The sequence below is a fragment of the Oncorhynchus nerka genome, linkage group LG21, assembly GCF_034236695.1.
Source record: "Oncorhynchus nerka isolate Pitt River linkage group LG21, Oner_Uvic_2.0, whole genome shotgun sequence".
In the NCBI taxonomy this organism is placed as follows: domain Eukaryota; kingdom Metazoa; phylum Chordata; class Actinopteri; order Salmoniformes; family Salmonidae; genus Oncorhynchus; species Oncorhynchus nerka.
In genome coordinates this window covers 11095908-11116992 of record NC_088416.1, presented here as the reverse complement: position 1 = coordinate 11116992, position 21085 = coordinate 11095908, and the positions used below count along the sequence as shown (strand labels likewise).

Sequence of the window (21085 nt, the reverse complement as noted above, 5' to 3'; positions counted from 1 at the left end):
GCCCTCCACATGCAAACTTTAGACGACTGTCGAGCACCCAGGTCACCGGCAGGTTCCAAGGCAATCAAAAACGGAGCTCCGTTCGCTGTCGGCTGTCACATCCTCTGTGAATTATTTAGGCTGAGGTTGACTAAGGCCGCCAAGGTCAGAGTGTCACCTGGTCCTAGTTGAGATAGGACTCAAGAGTGTCTTACTTGAGGGGTTACTGAGGGTAAGGACGGGGTGAGGATGAGGATATCCCCTTTAAAGCAATGTCAACTAGATTGATCCAAGTTTATAACCGCTTTCTGTACTTACAGTGGGGCTCCAAAAATACTGGTAACCCTGACTGGCAATGCAAAAACAATACTTAAAAAAATATGAACAATATAATTATAGAGACAAACTCCAAATACCAACACGTGAGAAATACTGTACTTTATTAATGCTTCAATGGAACCCACCAATCATTTATTGATTCAAATCAAAATAACTGTCCTCCAAATGAAGGTTTCATAATTAATGGCACGCTTAAAGATTATTGCAAATAAACATCTGCCAAAATTAAAATAGGAATTAAATTCCACTTACATTTACGTTTATATAAGTCTTAAGGAACTATATTGAGCCATTTACACCCCTTCCTGTTTCTCTAGGGTATAGAAATGAGGTAACATGCATGCAATATCCCTTTGTCATCCAAAACCACGAAGAAAATAAGAGAACTGGCAGTTCAAAAGAGACAGATGGTCGTAGACATTCATGTAACCTGGTAATGGCTACAAGAGCCACAAACGATTGAATATACCACTGAGCACTGTCAGGGCAATTATTAAAAAATTCATAAGATATGGAATAGTTGAAAACCTCACGGGTAGAGGAGGCAAATGCATTTTGCCCCCCAGGATAGGGAGGAGGATGGTGAGAGAAGCAACAAAATCCCCAAGAATCACTGTGAAAGAATTGCAAGGCCTTGGTGGCGTCTTGGGATCACCAGGTTTCAAAAAGCACCATCAGACTTTAATTCCAGAGGTCCAGGGGTACGTACTGGTTAAGACTGATGGCATAATGAATTCCACCAAGTATCCGGCAATTTTGGCTGACAATCTGGTTGCCTCTGCCAGAAGGCTGGGACTTTGCCGTAGGTGAACTTTCCAACAAGACAATGACCCAAAACATACCTCAAGATCCACACAGAAAATGTTCTGTGACAACAAAATCAATGTTCTGCCATGGCCATCTCAGTCGCCGGACCTCAATCCAATGGAAAACCTGTGGGCTGAGTGGAAGAGGGCAGTTGATAAGCGCAAACCCAAGAATGTGAAGGATCTGGAGAGGATCTGCATAGAGGAATGGTCCAAAATCCCTCCAAATGTGTTCCTGAACCTTGTCAAACATTACAGGACAAGACTCTATGCTGTTATCCTTGCCAGAGGTGGTTGCACTAAGTACTAAATGAGGAGTGCCAATAATTATGAAACCTTGATTTTGATTCAACTTATTTTGTATAAAATAATTGTATGATTTTGGTTGGTTCCATTGAAACATTAATAAAGTACAGCATTTCTCACATGTTGGTATTCTGAGTTCATCTCTATAATTATATTGTTTATATCTTTTTCAAAAGTATTGTTTGTGCATTGCTGGTCAGGGGTGGCACTCATTATGGAGCCCACTGTAGTTGTTTTTGGTCGTGTGAAAGGATAGGCCACTTGATATGTATTCAAAATGTAGATTGATTGTAGGTCTATCCACATATCGATGTATATCCACCTGTAGATTCCCCAAGCCATGGCGGTCAGCATAGTCAGAGATTATATGCCGACTTCAATTCTAATCATAAGCAGTTAAGTAATATAAATGTTTTGACTTTTTAGTATGCCATCAAAGCAAATGTTGCTGTTCATCAAACGGTGATAATCTAACAGGACAACGTGATGCTAGTAGGACAATGCCATTTGTCAATAACGACAATACAGAGCGCTGTCCCCACACTGTTGTCAAAGTTTCCACATCTGAACAGCACTGCCATAGGAGCAGTTGGCTGCTGTCGTGATGGGACATCAGAACAGGTGTTTGGGACGGCTCGGCAAAATGAACTGCAATGATTCCTTGAACATGGCCTGGAGATGAGTTCTTCCTCATTGGATGCAAATGTGGTAAATGGGGGGTTGGTGGCGGCATACTGGCACTGCCCAGCGGGAGACAGCCAGGCAAACACACGTCATGTCGGCTACTTCTCCTGGGCGCCATGTTTGCCCAAACCTGTTTGTCCAGCTGGTCGACTGTGGTGTGGAACAGCGCAAGAGCAGGGATTTCTGTTAATTAAAATCGTGATTTGTCCTCTTTTTGTGTCTTGGATCAACAACATTATATATTACTGTCAACATGCAAAGAAAAATGCTCAGCATGCCAGGATACATGTTTGCTAATCTGAATTTGTTTTGATTGAACCTCTGTGAAGTTTATTCATTGAGCTGGTGGCCACTGGAGGGATTGTGGTCGTGGAAATGCAAAGAAGCTTGTGATTTCCAAGTATAGGAATATTACAATTTGCACCACATAGTTTTACATATATACACATTCATAGTTTTCTGTGTGTCCCCCCCCCCCCTCCCCCCACCACCACCACCACCCACACACACACACTTGTTTCACTATCCTTGTGGGGACTAAACAATTGATTCCCATTCAAAATCCTATTTTCTTTTTTTTACCTAACCCTAACCTTAACCCCAATCCCTTAACCCCTAAATCTATTTGTTTTATGTCCCCACTTGTCTGCATTTTCCTTGTTTTACTATCCTTGTGAGGACTTCCGGTCCAAACAAGGATAGTAAAACCAAAAACACACACGTTTGACAGCCCTTCAAATTAAATCACAGAGCCCAAAATAAACATGAACATAATTTTGGGTGTTAACATCGAATACATTTGAGGATGCATGATGGAGTTGGCATCTTAATGTGGATTACAATTACAAATCTCTTGGGTAAAAACACCACATTTCCACTCCACAAAACAAATAAACGCAAAACCTGAAAGTTATTATGCATTTTGTGACGAAGGATCTCTACAAATATGTAACTTTATGTAACACAAATTATAGGAACCGATAGCCTATTGCAATTGTCATTCTTAGGCCCATTTCATTCCCATTTGAGGCCGCAACTTCAATTTAAAAAGACAAACTTGTTAATGAATAACCTATATCAATGCAGTAGGCCTATTTTAAAATGCGATAATCTAAGGACGAGATTTTTTGCTGTTTTATTTTGTTTCCACCGAATGTTCAGTCAAAAATAATAGACCCGTCTGTCTTCGATTTGACATGAATAGAGACGGGTTGAACAGGAGGTCAAAAAATGCGTGTGTTCATCATAAAATGTGTTGCGCTATTTAGTCTCATCAACATTCATATTAAAAATAACAACTTCTCTCAAAGGGATAATGAAAATAAATCATAATTGAGGGCCCTGTGTTTCTGCGTAATCATATGACATAGCAAGATGTTATCCTGTATTTTAAGCGTTATGCAGAAACGAGAAGCACACCCAAAAATGAAAGCATTTGTCTAAGGATGGTGCTGAAATATCTGACATGAAAAGAGGATAGTTTGATGAAAGTTTTTTAAATACATGTTCAAATCCAGGCATGTCACACGATTGCGCAAAAAAACAGAGCCCTACTCATAATGGCAGTAAAGTGGCACATGGATAAAGAAATTAAACCATCTTTAGGCCAAGTCCATTATTAGCCTTTGAATTAAAAATTAAATTTGTTTACAATATACTACTTGTAAAATATGTTCATTCTTTGGTTATATAGTTCTGAGGCCCGTCTAAGCATTTAAATTAATGTAATCTAAACCTGCCAAAAAAAGCACCACTAGGCACCATTACAATTCAGATAAGAACACTCTTTATATTGGAAAAACCAACCATGTTTTTAACGAATCTTTATTATAAAGACACGAATGTACATTTTTTTATTTCATTGGAATACTGACATTGCGTGTCTAATTCACATTTTCTTCGTAAAGAACAATAGCAAAATATTTTACCTTATAAACAAGTGCTGCAAATAAACTTCCAAAATACAACACTACAGTTCGGACAATGAACAATATTCAAGTTGGAATTAACATAAATTTGAATATCAGAAAACTGAAAACAATAGCAGCATCTTAATTTCTCAATTTAAATGGTCTCTAATGGGTAGGCCTATATCAAATACATGAGCATAAAATATCATATTTTTCCATAAAACAAATTTTGTGACAAAAGGTTCGCCCTCAATTGGTCGTTCTTGGGAATATTTATGGAAAATCCATAACACAGAGCTCTTGCTCCATCCTGAAAAAAACAATTCTAACTCAAAGGGATAAACTACATACTTTAAACTTGTTGGAGGGCAATTTTCAGAGTTCACGTGTAGAAAAATATTCCTTGATGTTCCAAAGTACGGGTGAGGGGGTCCAATTCAAGCATGTTCTAAAGTTGATTCATGAAATGGTCAAAGAAGATGCCACCCTTACAGGCTTTTTCATCTGTGAGCTACTTGATTTTTCCAAACATTAACTTAAAAAATGCTTTATAATTGTCTCTACTATTATTAATGCTTTGAAGAAAAAAGCTCTTCAACAAAAAAAACGAAACAAAAATACTTATTTGAAAGGAGTAAAAAAAAAGTCACAAGACTTGGAAACGCCAGGAGGAAGCCTGGTCTTTGTAGTCCAAGCAGTCGGTGGTGTTGAAGTTGAGTTTCCATGAAGAGGCTGCGGCCGCGGCCGTTTGTTCTTTGTAATCCAGACAGTCTGAGGAGTTGAAGGCCAGGCCGGCCCCGCTGTAGGCCTGGTGGTGGTGGGGGTGGTGATGGTGGTGGTGCCCTGAGGTCTGCCCTATGTGGTGGTGTGGATGGCCAGACATAGAGGAGCCCGTCATGGGGCTGAGCTGGTGCGTATGGTGGGGGTGGTGGTGAGAGTGCATGGGGGCCAGGTACGAGCTGCATTCCACCCCTCCGAAGTAGGAGCCCGTTGACGCCGGGGCGGGGTAGCCCTGCCCATAGGACGCCGCTGTCTGGCTGTAGGACACCGGGTAGGAGGACGTGCCTCCAGTACCTGACACAGACCTCTGCATGCAGGAGGCATTGGTGGGGGGAGTGGGGTCGGGGACAGGGGGTGGTGCGGGGGCCGGGGAGATGGGCGCAGGGCTCCAGATGGAGGACACTGGGGCGGTGACGGAGGTAGAAGTGCTGCTCAGGCCTTGGCCTCCATGGCCGGAGGGATGAGAGCCACCGGACGAGGCAGAGGAAGAGGAAGAGGAGCCGGTGCTGGTCACTGCCGGAGGGGTGAACTGACCACTGCTCTCTGAGCCTGTGCTCTCCCTGGTTGGAGAGGACTTCTTCTTGGCAGGCCGGACTTTAGCATTGTTTCCACTCTGGGCCTGCTGACGGCACTTGGCTCTCCTGTTCTTGAACCATACCTGCACAACAAGAGGCAAGGGGTCGACTTTAAAATGCTGTCTGTCATCCGGCCAAACACATTTGCAAAACATTGATTGATTACAACAAACTGAAAATCTATTTCCATTTGAGAATATTGAATGCAACTTGTAACTTGTACAATTTGTACAATCGCAAAGGCATAACTAATATCAACTTTATCAACCAATCGTTAATATCTTCTTGTGGGTCAACAAAGCACCATTATTCTTTATTCACTGATTCTCCTCTCTCATTTTAGGCATCACAAACACTTGGAAATGACATGAAACTGTTGTGCAGTCAGTGTTCCACTTGCAGGCTACCTCTGCACAGGCTTGGCTGCCTACCCTGCATACTGTGCACATTTCTCAGCTAAATCTGTGAAACTCGAGAGGAAGCTGCCATAATTGCAGTAAGCCTGTGAGAGGGGTACAAAAGCTGGTTACATAAAGGCGTGTCACGCCCATTTCAAAAGGGGTCTCATAACTTCTAAAGATGGCCCTTATGTGAGAGCTGAACATAAATGATATTTGAAAACATGGAATTGTATGTATTTGTTGAACTATCAGAGCCAGTTATGATAACAGATTATGCATATTGTTTATTCCTGTAGTATGCAATTGCAGATAAAAGCTGAATTGCAGTGTAGGATACATAACATTTAGCCCAAATAAATACTTAACTGTGTTGAAACTCATTCAAATCCAAAATAAAAGGTAACGTTTTGATTGAAATGTGCAGTAATAGGCCTTGTCCTGGTCGCTGCAGTTTTGCACTGGAAGTTCAGCAAGTTCCCACAAATGGCAAACAAGTTCACACAAACAATAGTAGGCTACAGTACAGTAGTAACTATATCATTGCAATTCTGCACAAACCTGGACTCTAGACTCAGGCAAATTGATTTTCAGTGCGACTTCTTCCCGCATGAAAATGTCTGGGTAGCGCGTCTTGCCGAAAAGGGACTCCAGAATGTCCAGCTGAGTGCGAGTAAAAGTTGTCCTCTCTCTCCGCTGTTTCCTCGGATGCGCTGAAATGGAATAGAAACCTGTCAATGGAAACTCTTCGAAGCCATTTCGATCTGATAATGAAACGAAATGAAAAAACATTGTTCATCAACACAAACGAGGTTCAATATAAGTATTCAAAGCTTCCATCTCAAAATGTTCATATATTTCTGAAGTAGCTAGCTTCAAAATCAAAGTCAAGTGTTTCTTCAAAACGAAATTAACCTACGAATGATATATATATATATATTTAACCGTTTTAAATCACATAATCTTCTGCACTACAATAGACCTTCACCGTCATCACACTAGGTCTAAAGTTACTTAGTCACGTAACATGTGGAAACGGAAAATAGTCTTGTTATTAAATCATACCATCCTATAGACTGACAATAACTTGTGCTTAATTATGCTTTTCCGTGCATATTGGAAGTGTCATTCTCCAGATGCACATGGAATGTAATTGCGGGAGAGCAGTGTGTGCTAACTGGTCCTATATTTGTTCATGATGAGCAACAGATAACTGTCCAATATAACTTCACAGGTGATTCGGATTTGGCACAGTTAGTGTGAAGTGTTTGGGGGGCGTTTTACCTGGATACCCCACTGATGGGTGCAGTAGGTCCATGGCCGTACCGCTGAGCCCCATTCCGTTCATGCCGTACGGGGCCTGTTTGAGGTATGACATCATGCTAGAAACGGACACGGGGAAACCAAAGTCCGTGCGGAAATGTTCGTTTCCCCCGATGTTGCAGTCCCTTGATGAAATCCTGCAATGGAAAACTCATTGTGAGTAAAATGTGAAAATATATATTTCTGTTGGTTACTCATTTATATTTAGTAGCCTACAAAGAGAAACTCAGCAAACTACATTTGATTATAATAATTGAAATGGCCTTATATTTAAATGATGGTTAATTCAATTGGAAATAGACTGAAACAATATCAAAGCCAACTTATATTTCCAATTTCAAAACGTTGCTATATTCGAGTTGCCTATAGGACTTTTTGATTGAGACTTCCAACTTTTACGCGAGTCGTATCAAAAAAAGTGAATCAAAAACCCGATTCCCTCTCCAAAAATCCAAAGATTAGCCGTTTACAAAGGTTTCCAACAAAGTATGACATGACGCGTTAACGTGGCTAAACGATATCCAATTATAAACTCAGGTTGTAGTCATCCATCACTACAGTAAAGAAATAATTACGGATGAAATCTGTCGCCAGTCGTGTATTAATTCCTTTTGACGCATGACTTCTTATAAACAACCTCTAAGTCCTTGTTTTGATCAATGCGTTCACCGTTAAAAACAGTACATTTCCCATTACGCACATTTTCGGTGCATGGAGAGGCCTGCAATATAAGATTAATGACTTTGATCAATAAAATAAAGCATGCATTTGGATCCAGATAATTGGGCACACAAATAGGTAAAGTGTCATAACAGCCTGCATAAAATACAAGTACACGCACAAGCTTCACATAAACAGCCTTATAATCCATTTCACTGTTAATGTAGGCCATGTTATGGCAAAATCAGCCCAATTTATTAGACTATTTCATACGTAGTTTGTCTAGGCCTATAGGCTATATAACAGGGCCGACATGCTACCCTGCGTAAAATAACAAATGGACCAAAGTTTAATGTTGAAACGAAAATGGAGTCGGCTGCTTGTCAAAATATTGCATGACATTATATTTTACAAATACATATTCTAGGCCTATATAATATCCACATCTTCTGGAGTGTGTTCCACAGGGTTGCCTTTAATGGAACATTCTCTTTCAGCAGAGACTAGATGTGACACATTATCAAATGTCTTGTTTTTAATTTTAGATTTTTTTTTATATATACAAAAATAACACACATTCTGCATTTTAATAGTTGTTTTCGGTGTTATTACATGGTTATATCCTGACAATAAGAATATCTATCCGATTGAAATATGCTCCAAGCCTATCAAGTTATAAAAATATTCAAATACACATTTGACATCAAACCAACAGGCCTGATGGCATATATGATATCATATGTAGATGCATTTCAGTAATTGGACGGGGGTGCCTTAATGTAAAGGTTGAAAGAAATCGTTTAAAAAAAATGTTTAACTTCATTGGCTATAATGTCTTTGGTCCCTAAATATACCTACTTGGGTCCATGCTGTGGACACGGACCAGCTGATGGATTTGTATTGAGGCGTAAATACTTCACTCTATTTCCATAACCGCAGGAAGGAGTTTAAGCAAATGTAAATGGCGAAAAACTCTGTGCAAATGAACTCTATTGCGATTCAGATGAGAGCTCCAGGGATACCATTATGAGAAAAGGTCTTACGAGCAAAATAAATTAACAACACCTCAAAGATATACATTACATTTGTCTTGTCAGGCCTCAGAGTTTTTCCATTCAGATAATAAGTGCACAACCAAACCAGAAGTAGTATTTATAATATTAATTGACCATAAAAACTACATTTCCAATTGGGAGTTTAGTGTCAGGTAATTATTAATAGCTTCCCCCTGACGAGCGTGATTGTTTACAATGACCATGTACAATGACCATTATCAATGAGCGCACAACCGTAGCCAACGCAAATTGCACCCAAATGCAAACTTCGTAGTCTTATCAAATACAAATATATCGTTTTCGAAGAATGCGAATAGCTTACAGTAGGCTCAATTGTATAAATCATTCCATCAAAATGACGAATAACCCAGAAGGAAGTAGCCTAAACGGACTACATAGGCCTATATAAGACAACGAAAACTTTGCATTTACCACTCACCTTGCGTTTGGGATCCTGTTTCCTTATTTGCTTTATTTGTAGTCAAACCAAGAAGATCCGGTACATCAAAAATATCCACATGGAGAAAATGTTCTTGAAAGCGAGACAACCGTAAGAAGGTGCGCACACAATTGGAGGAGAAATACGCAAACTGCAAATAAGGAGTTTACGTCAACCAACGCTGTTTTTCCAATCCGAACCCCAGCGGTGCGTCAGAGGAAAATTTCACAATTGGAAAAAATATTATAAAAATCAAATCAATCGCATTATCTTGTGCGTCTTGCACAGTGGTAAGGTGATTGCCAATGTTGACGGATGGAGATTGATCACCTTCTGCCTACCCTGCCCTTCTATGAACGAAAGACACATGCAGAACCGCCCACTTCGTCCAATCCAAGCGCCCGTGCGGCCTTACAGGCAACAGCGGTAACCAGTCAATTGCGAGGGTTGTTAAGAAAACCCCTCCCCTTCAAATGGTTAAATAAATCTATACCACGTGAGAGCCCACAATTGGAAAAAGTTATACTGAATAAAAAACGACATTACATTGAATGCTCTACTTAGATGTAGGCCCACGTCGTTCTTAATTTCATTTGCATCTCGTATATTTTGCGTTTGCATAAAAACAAAGTGTAGGCTACCGTAAAAGGGACATTTAAACAGGTCTCAGTGTATATTTCATGAAAAAAACAAACCTATGAATTAACAATTTTCCCATCAAAAGGGATGAGTTGAAAAGTGAGTTGGGAACAAGGCCTACATGAAAAAATGCGAACTAAGTAACTAAATTAGATTACCTAAAATAAAATGTAATATCTTAAAACGTAATATAGCTTTAGTGTAGCCTATGTGATTGATTAAAATAACAAGAAAACCAGCCTGCCCTCGGTAGTAATGCATTTTGGACCCTGTGTGTGCGTCTTCAGAGAAAATCACCTTTCAACGTTCTCGTTTTGGCTGTAATTGTTTGTGAACAACACCATCGTTTATACAAATTGGAGCATTTTTTTCCATAGCAGCGGAATACTTTCCAAAAGTGGTAAAGAGGCTCTGATTTAACCGTGTAATATATTTTCATGAATATTAATGAATGAGATAATCCTCACTTGGATTTCCATTTCAGAATAATGGGGCAGTTCATCCAAACGAGGGTCTCCTCTCAAATAAAGTTTTATATGAATTAAACTGGAGGTGGAATCGACCATTCTATATGCTATATAACCTAAAATAAAAACATTAAAAAAAACATTTTTCAATATATAAATGTGCATAAAGAATGGAAAATACAAATTATATTTATATTCGGGATTAATTGTTGAGACCGTCATGAGGCGTCTGTCTCCACTGCTAGCGCCTCGGCTGGTGCTTTGTCGAGTTCCTATTAAAATTAACTCTAATTTTAGCCGGAGCTGCAATAATAAATCACGAGCAAATAATCAAAAGACTGTCATGAACATAAGTTAACTAAATGTGATATCAAACGAAGGCATTTTTTAACATCCTCTTTTGATCTTTAGAATGGCGTAATCGAAACAAGGATGTAACAGCGCTTAAATACAAACTGTTTTTGGTTGGAGGAAAATCAAAGAGCGTTTCGAATGACAACAGGTTTGCACTTTACACTTTACACTTTACATTTATTCACACAAAATCATAGGTGGCATTGTATGTGGTAGGCTTTGGCATTGAACGAAATAAGGCTAATATTATTAATTCAAGGTAAATTCCAATAGGCAAAGTCAATTACGTTTTTGTCAGGGCCACACAGGCCCAATGCATATTACAATGGCCAGAGAAAAATACAAAAGCGATATTTCTCGGCTAAATCTCACACGTTTGCTCCAACTATTGTATGACTCAAGCGCCCAACATATAGGCCTAGACCTGTCAAAGCCAATGTGATCGATCGCACACAAGTATCAAGATATCAAATAGCAAAATGCCATTGTTAAAAGAGTATTGGACCTAATCCCAAATTGCAGTAAAATTGTCTTAATGCTAAACCCGTAAAACCAGGGATCAGGGCAACTCAAGGGGTGGGGGTGTAGGTTTGTCTCTTTAGCTGGCAGGATTGGAGAAGGTCGTGTATGTTGTCGGTGCTTATTAAAACGATGATGCATAAAATCCCCCCAAGTTGTCAGAAAGCATGAGCACACGGAGTCGGTATTCTCTCCCCCTACTTTTGTAAAAAAAAAAAAAAACTTAAAAAAGAACTGTGGCTGTGGACGGGGCTTTGCAAAATTCACCCATGATCAACACCTGCATGCGTGGTAATAGCGACAGACTTCAAAGCTTGCACATCTGCAATACCCAGGGAGGCTATCCGTTCTCCCAGAAAGATATCTATGGCATGTATGCTACAGCTATAGCACTACGCAAAAAGACCAGCACTTCGTTTTGAACAATTTTTTTTTTTATCTATGGGTTTATAGTCGGTGTCAAGGATTGAGTGGCTTTTTTTTCTTTTTTGGATACAAGCGTAAAAGGGAAGCATTACGCAATGGTGGAAATACACAGAGGTAAGGTGCGCACCTTAATGCGGAACTCTGGATGGAGGCAGTAATCAAATGATCACGGTTTTGTCATGCACATATGTGGAATTTTAGTTTTGAGGCTCGATATTGTATTTTAAAGACTTCTATAACAGCAGGTTTAACTGCAAGTGTCAAAATAATGGTGAGAACTATTTTCAATAAATAACATATGCCATTCATAACGAAATAGCCTATAGGCAAGTTATAAATAGGCTATATTTTTTCTATTTCAAACATTCAAACTATTTCAAACATTCTTTCACCGAGGTGTAGCCTATAGGCTACGACTGTAAAAACGTTCAATTGAGAGATTTCCACTACATTAGTCAATGGAGTATAGGTCTACTACAATGAAAACTCCCATGCAGATTAAATTACTATATTGTTGACGTACATGGAGCCGTGCCATTTCTTTGACGGAGCTGAAACTGAATTAGATCCGACCACAGAAGTCAAAACGTTTTTTCGAATAATAATATTCACATGATAATACGTATGAGTAAGACTGGTGCTAATTGCATTCCGTTCCATCCACACATTATTATAGATGAAATTGTGTTGTGAAATAGTAACCCATGTGAATAATCTTCTGATTTAAAAAAAGAACATTCTAATCATGAAATTCAAATCTCGGCTCTATTTAAGGAATTAGTGGAAATAAATCCAGGCTATGTAAACACTTAAACCATTTGATGCAAAAAAAATCATAGGAACATTTATCCATGCTGGAATCCTAATCATGCATAAAACAATCCCATATCAGTTTAGCTTCAAATGCATATCAATATTAAAGTAAATTGTATTATTTTTAAAATATAAAAATGATGAATGCATTGTTATTAAGATGTTAGCCATTTTGTTTTAGAGTAACCTAGTCTGATCCTCTAAATTGTAGGCCTATACCATAAGTGAAAGTAGGTCATTAAATCCCACACGTATTACTATCGCAATAACATGCGGAATTATGAAACCACATGAAATAAACAAAACAAAATCTTGTTTACGGTAAAGTCAATTGCTACGTCATATTTACAGCAGGGACTATACAATCATTATTAAAGGGAGTCGGGAGACTTTAAAACATATTTGTGATGCATTTCTGTTTTAAATTTTAATCTCTCTGCTCATCAACTGACTCCTTTGACTAATAGATCATTGTTGCATCCTTTCCATTAACCATCTTACATGATTTATTATCAATCATAAGAAACAGGCCTATTAGGCTATGCAATAGCTCCACAAGTGCTTAGAGATCACATGGCCAATAGGGTGAGTGAGTGTGATGTGTTGTGATACTCTGCAGCTTGATACTGTGCTGTAAATGATGTAAACACGCAGAATAGGCATGTACTGTACTGTTTCATATAGAGCTAGTTTCCCAGTCTGAAATATCACCTGGTGTCCTCCTCACAATGGAGACACGAGCATCATGTAGTCCTAGGCACGCCAGCCTTCAACAGGGCACTGGGAGGTCAGATGGGTTGACAGGTAGCTAGCATACTCACTGTCCCTGCAAAAAAAAAACTGCTGGCCTACAATCAAAGGTAACAGTAGCAGGTAACAGTAGCATATAGTATCATATGCATTCCAAATTTGTCCCCAAGGCAGTTGAAGTACAGTTTTCCCATACAGTAGGTGGTTGATAAAAACAAAAACAAATGTAATGTGATCTGAATAACACAGTCAGAAGGATATACATTTTGAGGACCATGTACTTATCACGGAAGGCTTGTCTACTGCCCTGGCACTCAGTTTCTCTTTGTCCCACACTGGCACTTAATGGGGGAGTCAAGGGTATAGTCACTTAGCCAGGGTGCCCAGCACTTTCTGCATTCAACAACATTGTATCATTGCCTAGCCTAGAGAATGACCAAAACTCAACAGACTGGCACTCAGGCTAGCAGTTAGTATGCTCCGTACACCTCATATTATTTAAAAGATGGACAAATGTGATATTTTTGAGTGAAAGAAACAATAGCCGTCTATTTCTTTCTGCACACAAATGGATAAATGGGCATGACGTCCCTGATGTGACATACATAACTTACATTTAAATGTGAGTCTTGAAGACACCATTACTAAAGTTGGTGTTGGTGAAACAGTAGTGCTTCCATAAAGAATTGAGAGTGCAACATGTCATACCTATTTTTAACACCTCTTAAAAATGGACTTCATATATTGAACATTGTGCAATTTATCTTCTTAAAAAATGTACGTTCACTTCATTTTCATAGGCCCCTATTTGTAGTATTGGCATGACGTCAATTTCCGAAGCGAGTGCAAATACTAGGTTACATTGCAACTTACAGCTCACATGAATAAACAGGACTAGAAAGAAAGTCATAATTCATGACGTGTCATGAACATAGCAGTGAAAAATATTCATACATGGACAATGAGAGAGACAGAAAAGGAAGAGAGAGAGAGAGAGAGAGAGAGAGAGAGAGAGAGAGAGAGAGAGAGGGGAGCAGAGAGGGAGAGAGAGCAAAGAGAGATAGCAGAGATACAGAGAGTGAGCAGAGCTAGAGAGAGGTAGAGAGCAGAGAGAGAGAGAGCAGAGAGAGAGAGAGAGAGAGAGAGAGAGAGAGAGAGAGAGAGAGAGAGAGAGGGGGAGCAGAGCTAGAGAGAGGTGGAGAGAGAGAGAGAGAGAGAGAGAGGGGGAGCAGAGCTAGAGAGAGGTAGAGAGCAGAGAGAGAGAGAGAAAGAGAGAGAGGGAGAGAGAGAGAGAGAGTGAGCAGAGCTAGAGAGAGGTGGAGAGCAGAGAGAGAGAGAGGGAGAGAGAGAGGGGAGAGAGAGAGAGGGGGAGAGAGAGAGAGAGAGAGAGAGAGAGAGAGAGAGCAGAGGGGAGCATGTAGCTGTCTGTCACAGGATCGGGCCTTCCCGCCCCTCTCATTAGGAAGGTAAACAATGAGGAGGAATGATGAGAGGCACGGCAGAACAAATGAGGAGCAGGAGGGAGAAATCAGACACCGGCTTAAAGATCCCACAGCCCACAGTCACCCAACCAACTCAAACCACCATGCATACACCCCCATCGCAATCCCCCCCAAAACAGAGTGAGTGAGGGGGTGGTTGGGGGGGGGGGAACCCTGAGCAAAGAGTAAGGCAACTTTCAATCCTTTTAGGATTAGGCCCCCCCCCCCCCCCCCCCCCCCTGTATCCCTCACTCTGTTCCTCCTCTCTTTCACTCTACTGCCCCCGGGCAATCACGTTAAAACTTGCATGGCCAGTGCTCATTCAGATATCCCTAACAATGCGCACCAGTGGTAACCATGTGAGCGTTGGCAAGCCACACAAGAATGCACAGGTTCAGTTCCCCGTGACCCTCCCTATGCACAGAAAAGAAGAGGAGGAGAATATACTGAAGGCGACGCTGCATTTCTCAGCAGCTTGAGGGAAGAGAGACTCGGGGTGCTTGTTTACCAAACCTAAAATGACACATTTTACGCCAATCATGATGGTTTTAGGAATCAAACTCGTAATTCAGTGTTTTTTTACTTTTCCCCCGGATGAGCCTAAATCATTTGGGAAACAGGATAATCAAATGTATGACGCCACACCGGCAAGGGAGGAGTTAACCGTGGTAACAAATTACCTGTAGAGTTCTTACCAGCCCAATCTATTTCTCCTCTTTTCAGGTCATTCAAATGCCGTTAGAATGGCCTACTTTTGAGTTGAAGTGGATTTGCCTCATCGATATACAATGAGCTGCTGAAAATGATTCACTTTTAACCACAGGGTTACTTGGTTAACAAAGAACTGGCAAGATCAGAGACTAGTGCATATTTGTGAGGGTTAAAGTGCTTTGAAAGTAAGGCAAAGGAGAGATGCACTATGCAACACACGATTATTTCCAAATAGTGAAAATAGCTACAAAAGTGCAATTGGAGCACAGGAGCAAATAACAACTTCCTACTTACAACATAAAACTAACATGATTTTTCTTTTTCTTTTTTTCTCTACCCAGAGTGCAGCAGGAGGGAAGGGAATTGCCATCCAGCCTTATCTCCAGTTCCAGTCAACTAGAGGCCCTGAAAGAGTGTGCACCATCATCAGAGCTGGCCATTTGATAGGATTCTGGCACTGCACCTAATCAATCTGTGGCATAGAGCCGCCAGAAGACCTGTAACAAAGCTCAAAGAGCCTCACAAATGGCCTAGTGCAGGGGATAAGCCCCTGCACAGGATTACATATTGATTTTGAATGTATAAAAAAAATATATATATATAAAAATAAAAAACGTATCATACAAAACCCGAGACGGACTACAAAAGGAGGCAGTAGTCTGTGCATGAATCTCCCCTTTAAGAGCAGGAGCGTCAACTTTCAAATACGGAGACCCCGAGCATGAACCAAAACCTCGAAAAAATGGCTAGAGAAATCAGGTAGCAGTGCATTGTTGCAGGGAATCACCACAGATCCACTTCGCCTTTTTGAGGTGAAGGGTCAATATGGTGGCTACACATATTACTCAAATGAAAACGTGCATACTTGCCAAGTCTCAGCCGCTACATCCGGGTGTAGTGTACGACACTCGACAGACAGTTGCCCCCCCCCCCTTGAAGCAGGGCAGTGTAAACATTATTGTCTTGTTGAGCCCACAGTATGAATGGTACTAGCAGTGCAATGTTTTTGAAACGGCTGAAATGTATAGACATTTTCATAATATTTTAGACTTGTTTTAATTGAGTTTTTACCTGAAATTGCAGTGATAGCCTGTTACGTTCTGGAATTGTTGCAGTAGCTGCTGGCTGCACTGAGCCACGTAAAACTATGGAAGCCCATCCCTACCACCAAAAACATGTCAAATGCAGATCATACAAGTATGTTTTGTCTTCTTCCTTTGTAACATTGTGTGATGATTTCAGAGGTGGCACCACTGGTCCCAGAGTGGTTGGGGGGGTGGGGGATTGTTTTCCTGGGGCTTAGAGTTTTTCCTAATCTGGTAGTAGGCTAACCTAACCAACTCCGGACCCTATTTGTTGCGTATGACGTTGTTATAAATCAGCAGTAAAAAAACATACTTTTTTTTTAGTGGGTTTTATACGGGCTACATATGGTTTAAAAAAATATTATAATAATCCCTGGGAAAACTCCTGCCCCATAGGGAGGATGAAAACATTAAAACCCTTCACACAGACTAAGAGAACAACTGCGATTGGCCCAAAACGAACATGAAAACGAACTGGGCTGAGTTCGCTGTATGCAGGGTTGCAGGGTATAGACCTTTGCGTCTGTAATTGAAAAGATACTCATACATTATGACATCACTATTGGGTTGATTGATTCATTCCAGTCAATACATTTTGGATTAAAAAGGCCAAGGCAGCCAAGCCCCCTGAAGTGTGAATACAAAAAAAAAAACTACATTTGATCACATTTTCTCAGAACACAAATAAATAGGCTCTAAGTAAATAGCTTAAGCTATTAAAAACATGACGCTATGTTTCTCCTTGGCCCAGATGGGATCAGAGCGCACAGGCTTCTCTTAGCTACCTGCAGCTGTGGTTGTTATCAGTAGGCTACAGTTGATCAGACTGAAGCACAGACTAATTGTGCATGTTGACAAATCATGAGGGAAATTGTATTACATTTTTTGGGGTGGCGGTTTCGGGCTTCCATATAAAACAGCTTGTTGGGGTGAATTCACATAAACCCACGTTTTCAGTCGCAATTTGCTTGTACCACATGTAATGATTTGCATCGCATTGATAACAATGACGCCTGGTCTGTTGTAATGTTGTACGGTAGGCCTACTGTCCTTTTACATTTGTATGAGAGGGCTCGTCGTAAATTCTTGATAGGCTAACGTTACTCGATGAAGACATGCTGTCATAGTAGCTGTGTTACTGTCTTGAAGCTCAAACGTAATGAGTGTAGCCTACAGATATGAAAATAAACCCTTTAATTGTCTGCACACACATGCTAGTGAATTGTTGCATTATTCAAGAGTGTAATATGTTTTAGAAGAAAAGTTTGAATAGTTTGTGCTTACTGGCTAAGGCTACTGTGATGTTTACAGTCAATTTGAGCTGCGGACCAAGAATGTCGGGTTGCCTGCCACAAGGAAAGGTAAGGCAGGGATGTAAATGTGAATTGAAAAGTAGAATTCTCTTCCGCCACCCCGCCACTCAGACTCTCCTTCATATCTCGTAGTGAGAATAGTAGCCTTAGTAGTACGTTGATGACTTCATTTGGCAAACTTTCGACACCTCACTGTTTGTTTGCTGTCACCTTGCAGAGTCGGTCTCACCTTCACCTCCCTTTGACTACGCTAACGTTTGTCAGTCTGACAGCTAGCCGTCAGTCCCAACAAGGGGGTCTCACACACACACACACAGGGCACACACAGGGCACACACACACACACACACACACACACACACACACACACACAGGGCACACACACACACAGGGCACACACACACACACACACACAATGTGGTTCTGACAGGAGCAGCACTGAGTAACCAAGCAAAGCTATTCAGAGGACAGATAGATCTAGAACCTCATGTCCTTGATAGGAGTGCAGAACAAAATACAGCTGTTCCCCCTTCCATCAATAATCCTCACTTAATAATCAGGAGATTAACTGATATCAGGTGTGCAGATGACTGGCGGCAGAATAATAAACAAGTACGCTGAAAGAGAAAAAAACAAGAGAGAGCGCAGAGTCCCCTAAGCCAAGCCCCCCCCCCCCCCCCCCAAACTAATTACAATTGATTTCTTATGGATCGGGTACCTTATCAGAAGGAATTACCATGGCGAGCCAAAGGGTTGTTGCGGGTCGTCGCCGAATGGCAAAATCAATCTGCGTGGAGTGACTGACTGTACCCGTCTCCCTATTGTAGAGAGGGCAGACATTGTCACTGGTGTAAAATGTACATAAGAGACGTTGATTCAACGTAACAGGGATATAACACAAATTGGAAGACGTTACAGGGAGATGGACAAAAGCCCTACATAACTTTCTTACAAATAGATACATATGTAGTCTAAGAGCTACACATTATCCACAAAGACTGGAGTCTAACCCAGATGCTACATTTACTACTGCATGATAACATTATTCAAAGTCAGCAATAATGATATTACAGGCACAAGCATTATTTAAGAAACGCCCCAGAAACTACTGCGCAAATCCAGAGTACTAAACATTGACTCTCCACCTCAGTGTTGAAACTGGCTTCAGTTCAGCCTCTCCACTACAAGCTCTTTTCTCCCTGGGCAACTTGGGAAAAGTTCATCAATATGTTAATGACTTAATCTTTAAACACTTAAAGAAACCATTAATAAACATTGATTTGAACACTTGCCACCAGTGACTCGCATTAATCCACTGCAAATAGCTGATACACAAACTGCAATGGGGGGCAATTTGGGTAGGGATTACCAATAGTAATAGACGAGAGGAGAAATTGATCACACTTTCTGTTAACAGGAAAGAGAAGAAAGCTCATTTAATTAACCACTTTGCGTGATGACTCTGCTTTTTGTTGTTGTTGTGGAACTGGAATGAACTTCAATTGATTTTCTAACTGCTTTTCTACTCCAAGGGGGAAAATACAGTGCCTTCAGAAAATATTCATACCCTTTGACTTATTCCACATTTTGTTGTGTTACAGCCTGAATTAAAAATGGATTAAATATATATATTTTTCTTCTACACACAATACCCTATAATGAGAAAGTGAAAACATGTTTTGGGATTTTTTGCAAATGTATTGAAAATGAAATACAGAAATATCTCATTTACATAAGTATTTACACCCCTGAGTCAATCTGTTAACTTAGATGTGGAGCGGTGGTGAACAGCAATCTTCAAGTCTTTACATATATTTTCAATGGGGATTTAAGTCTGGGCTTTGGCTGGGCTATTCAACAACTTTCACATTCTCGTTCTGAAGTCATTCCAGTGTTGCTTTGGATGTATGCTTGGGGTCATTGTCCTGTTGGAAAGTAAATCTTTGCCAAAGTCTAACAGTCTAAGGTCTTTTGCACTTTGAAGCAGGTTCGCATCAAAGATTTGCCTGTATTTGGCCCCATTCATTGTTCCCTCTATCCTTACCAGTCTCCCAGTCTCTGCTGCTGAAAAGCATCCCCATAGCGTGATGCTGCCACCCCCATGCTTCACGATAGGGATGGTGTTAAATGGCAGATGAGCTGTGCCTTGTTTTCTCCAGACATAGCGCTTTGCATTCTGGCCAAAGAGATACATTTTTGTCTCATCAGACCACATAATCTTTTGCCTTATGATCTCAGTCTTTCACATGCTTTTTTGCAAACTCCAGGATTGCTGTCATGTTCCTTTTCCTCAGGAGTGGCTTCCGTCTGGCCACTCTGCCATAATACCCAGATTGGTAAAGTCAAATCGAATCAAACTTTGTCACATGGGCCGAATACAACAAGTGTAGACCTTACCGTGAAATGCTTTTACTTACAAGCCCTTAACCAACAGTGCAGTTCAAGAAGAGTTAATCAAATATTTACCAAATAAACTAAAAGTAAAAAAGAATGAAAAGTAACACAATAACATAACAATAACGATGCTATATACGGGGTGTACCGGTACCGAGTCAGTGTGCGGGGGTACAGGTTAGTTGAGGTTATTTGTACATGTAGGTAGGGATGAAGTGACTATCCACAGATAATAAACAGTGAGTAGCAGCAGTGTACAAAACAACTGGGAGGGGGTTCAATGTAAATAGTCCGGTGGCCATTTAATTAATTTTTCAGGGGGTAGAAGTTGTTAAGGAGCATTTTGGTCCTAGACTTGGCATTCCGGTACTGCTTGCTGTGCAGTAGCAGAGAAAACAGTCTATGACTTGGGTGACTGGAGTTTATGGGCTTTCCTCTGATACTGCCTATTATTTAGGTCTTGGAAGGCAGGAAGCTTGGCCCCAGTGATGTACTGGACCGTATGCACTACTCTCTGTAGCACATTAAAGTCAGATACCATACCAGGTGGTGATGCAACCGGTCAGGAAGCTCTCGATGGTGCAGCTGTATAACTTTTTGAGGATCTGGGGATACATGCCAAATCTTTTCAGTCTCCTGAGGGGGAAAATATTTTGTAGTGTCCTCTTCACGACTGTCTTGGTGTGTTTGGACCATGATAGTTCGTTGATGATGTGGACAACAAGGAACTCGACCTACTCCACTACACTAAAGTGCTGTAGAGACGCTTATCCTTCTGGAAGCTTTTTCCTTCTCAGCTAAGGAACTCTGTAATTCTGTCAGAGTGGTCATTGGGTTATTGGTCCCCTCTCTGATCAAGGTCCTTATTGCCCTGTTGCTT

General features: G+C 40.6%; 1 protein-coding gene across 3 annotated transcripts in view; it reads right to left on the bottom strand.

The window, feature by feature from the left end:
- Positions 1-3920: 3920 nt before the first annotated feature.
- LOC115103894 (homeobox protein OTX1 B-like) overlaps positions 3921-21085 on the bottom strand; it is a 44852-nt gene continuing 27687 nt past the window's right edge. Inside the window, exons 3-6 of one of the 3 annotated variants that reach the window (XM_029624928.2) lie at positions 13184-13298; positions 7062-7237; positions 6339-6541; positions 3921-5462 (exon numbers count right to left, since the gene is read on the bottom strand). In XM_029624928.2, the coding sequence (XP_029480788.1) occupies positions 4671-5462; positions 6339-6541; positions 7062-7158 (1092 nt within the window). In that variant the 5' untranslated portion in view covers positions 7159-7237; positions 13184-13298 and the 3' untranslated portion in view covers positions 3921-4670. Of the gene's footprint in view, positions 5463-6338; positions 6542-7061; positions 7238-9254; positions 9599-13183; positions 13299-21085 lie in introns of those variants that run through there. The other 2 variants (XM_029624927.2, XM_029624930.2) reach the window with 2 other exon arrangements.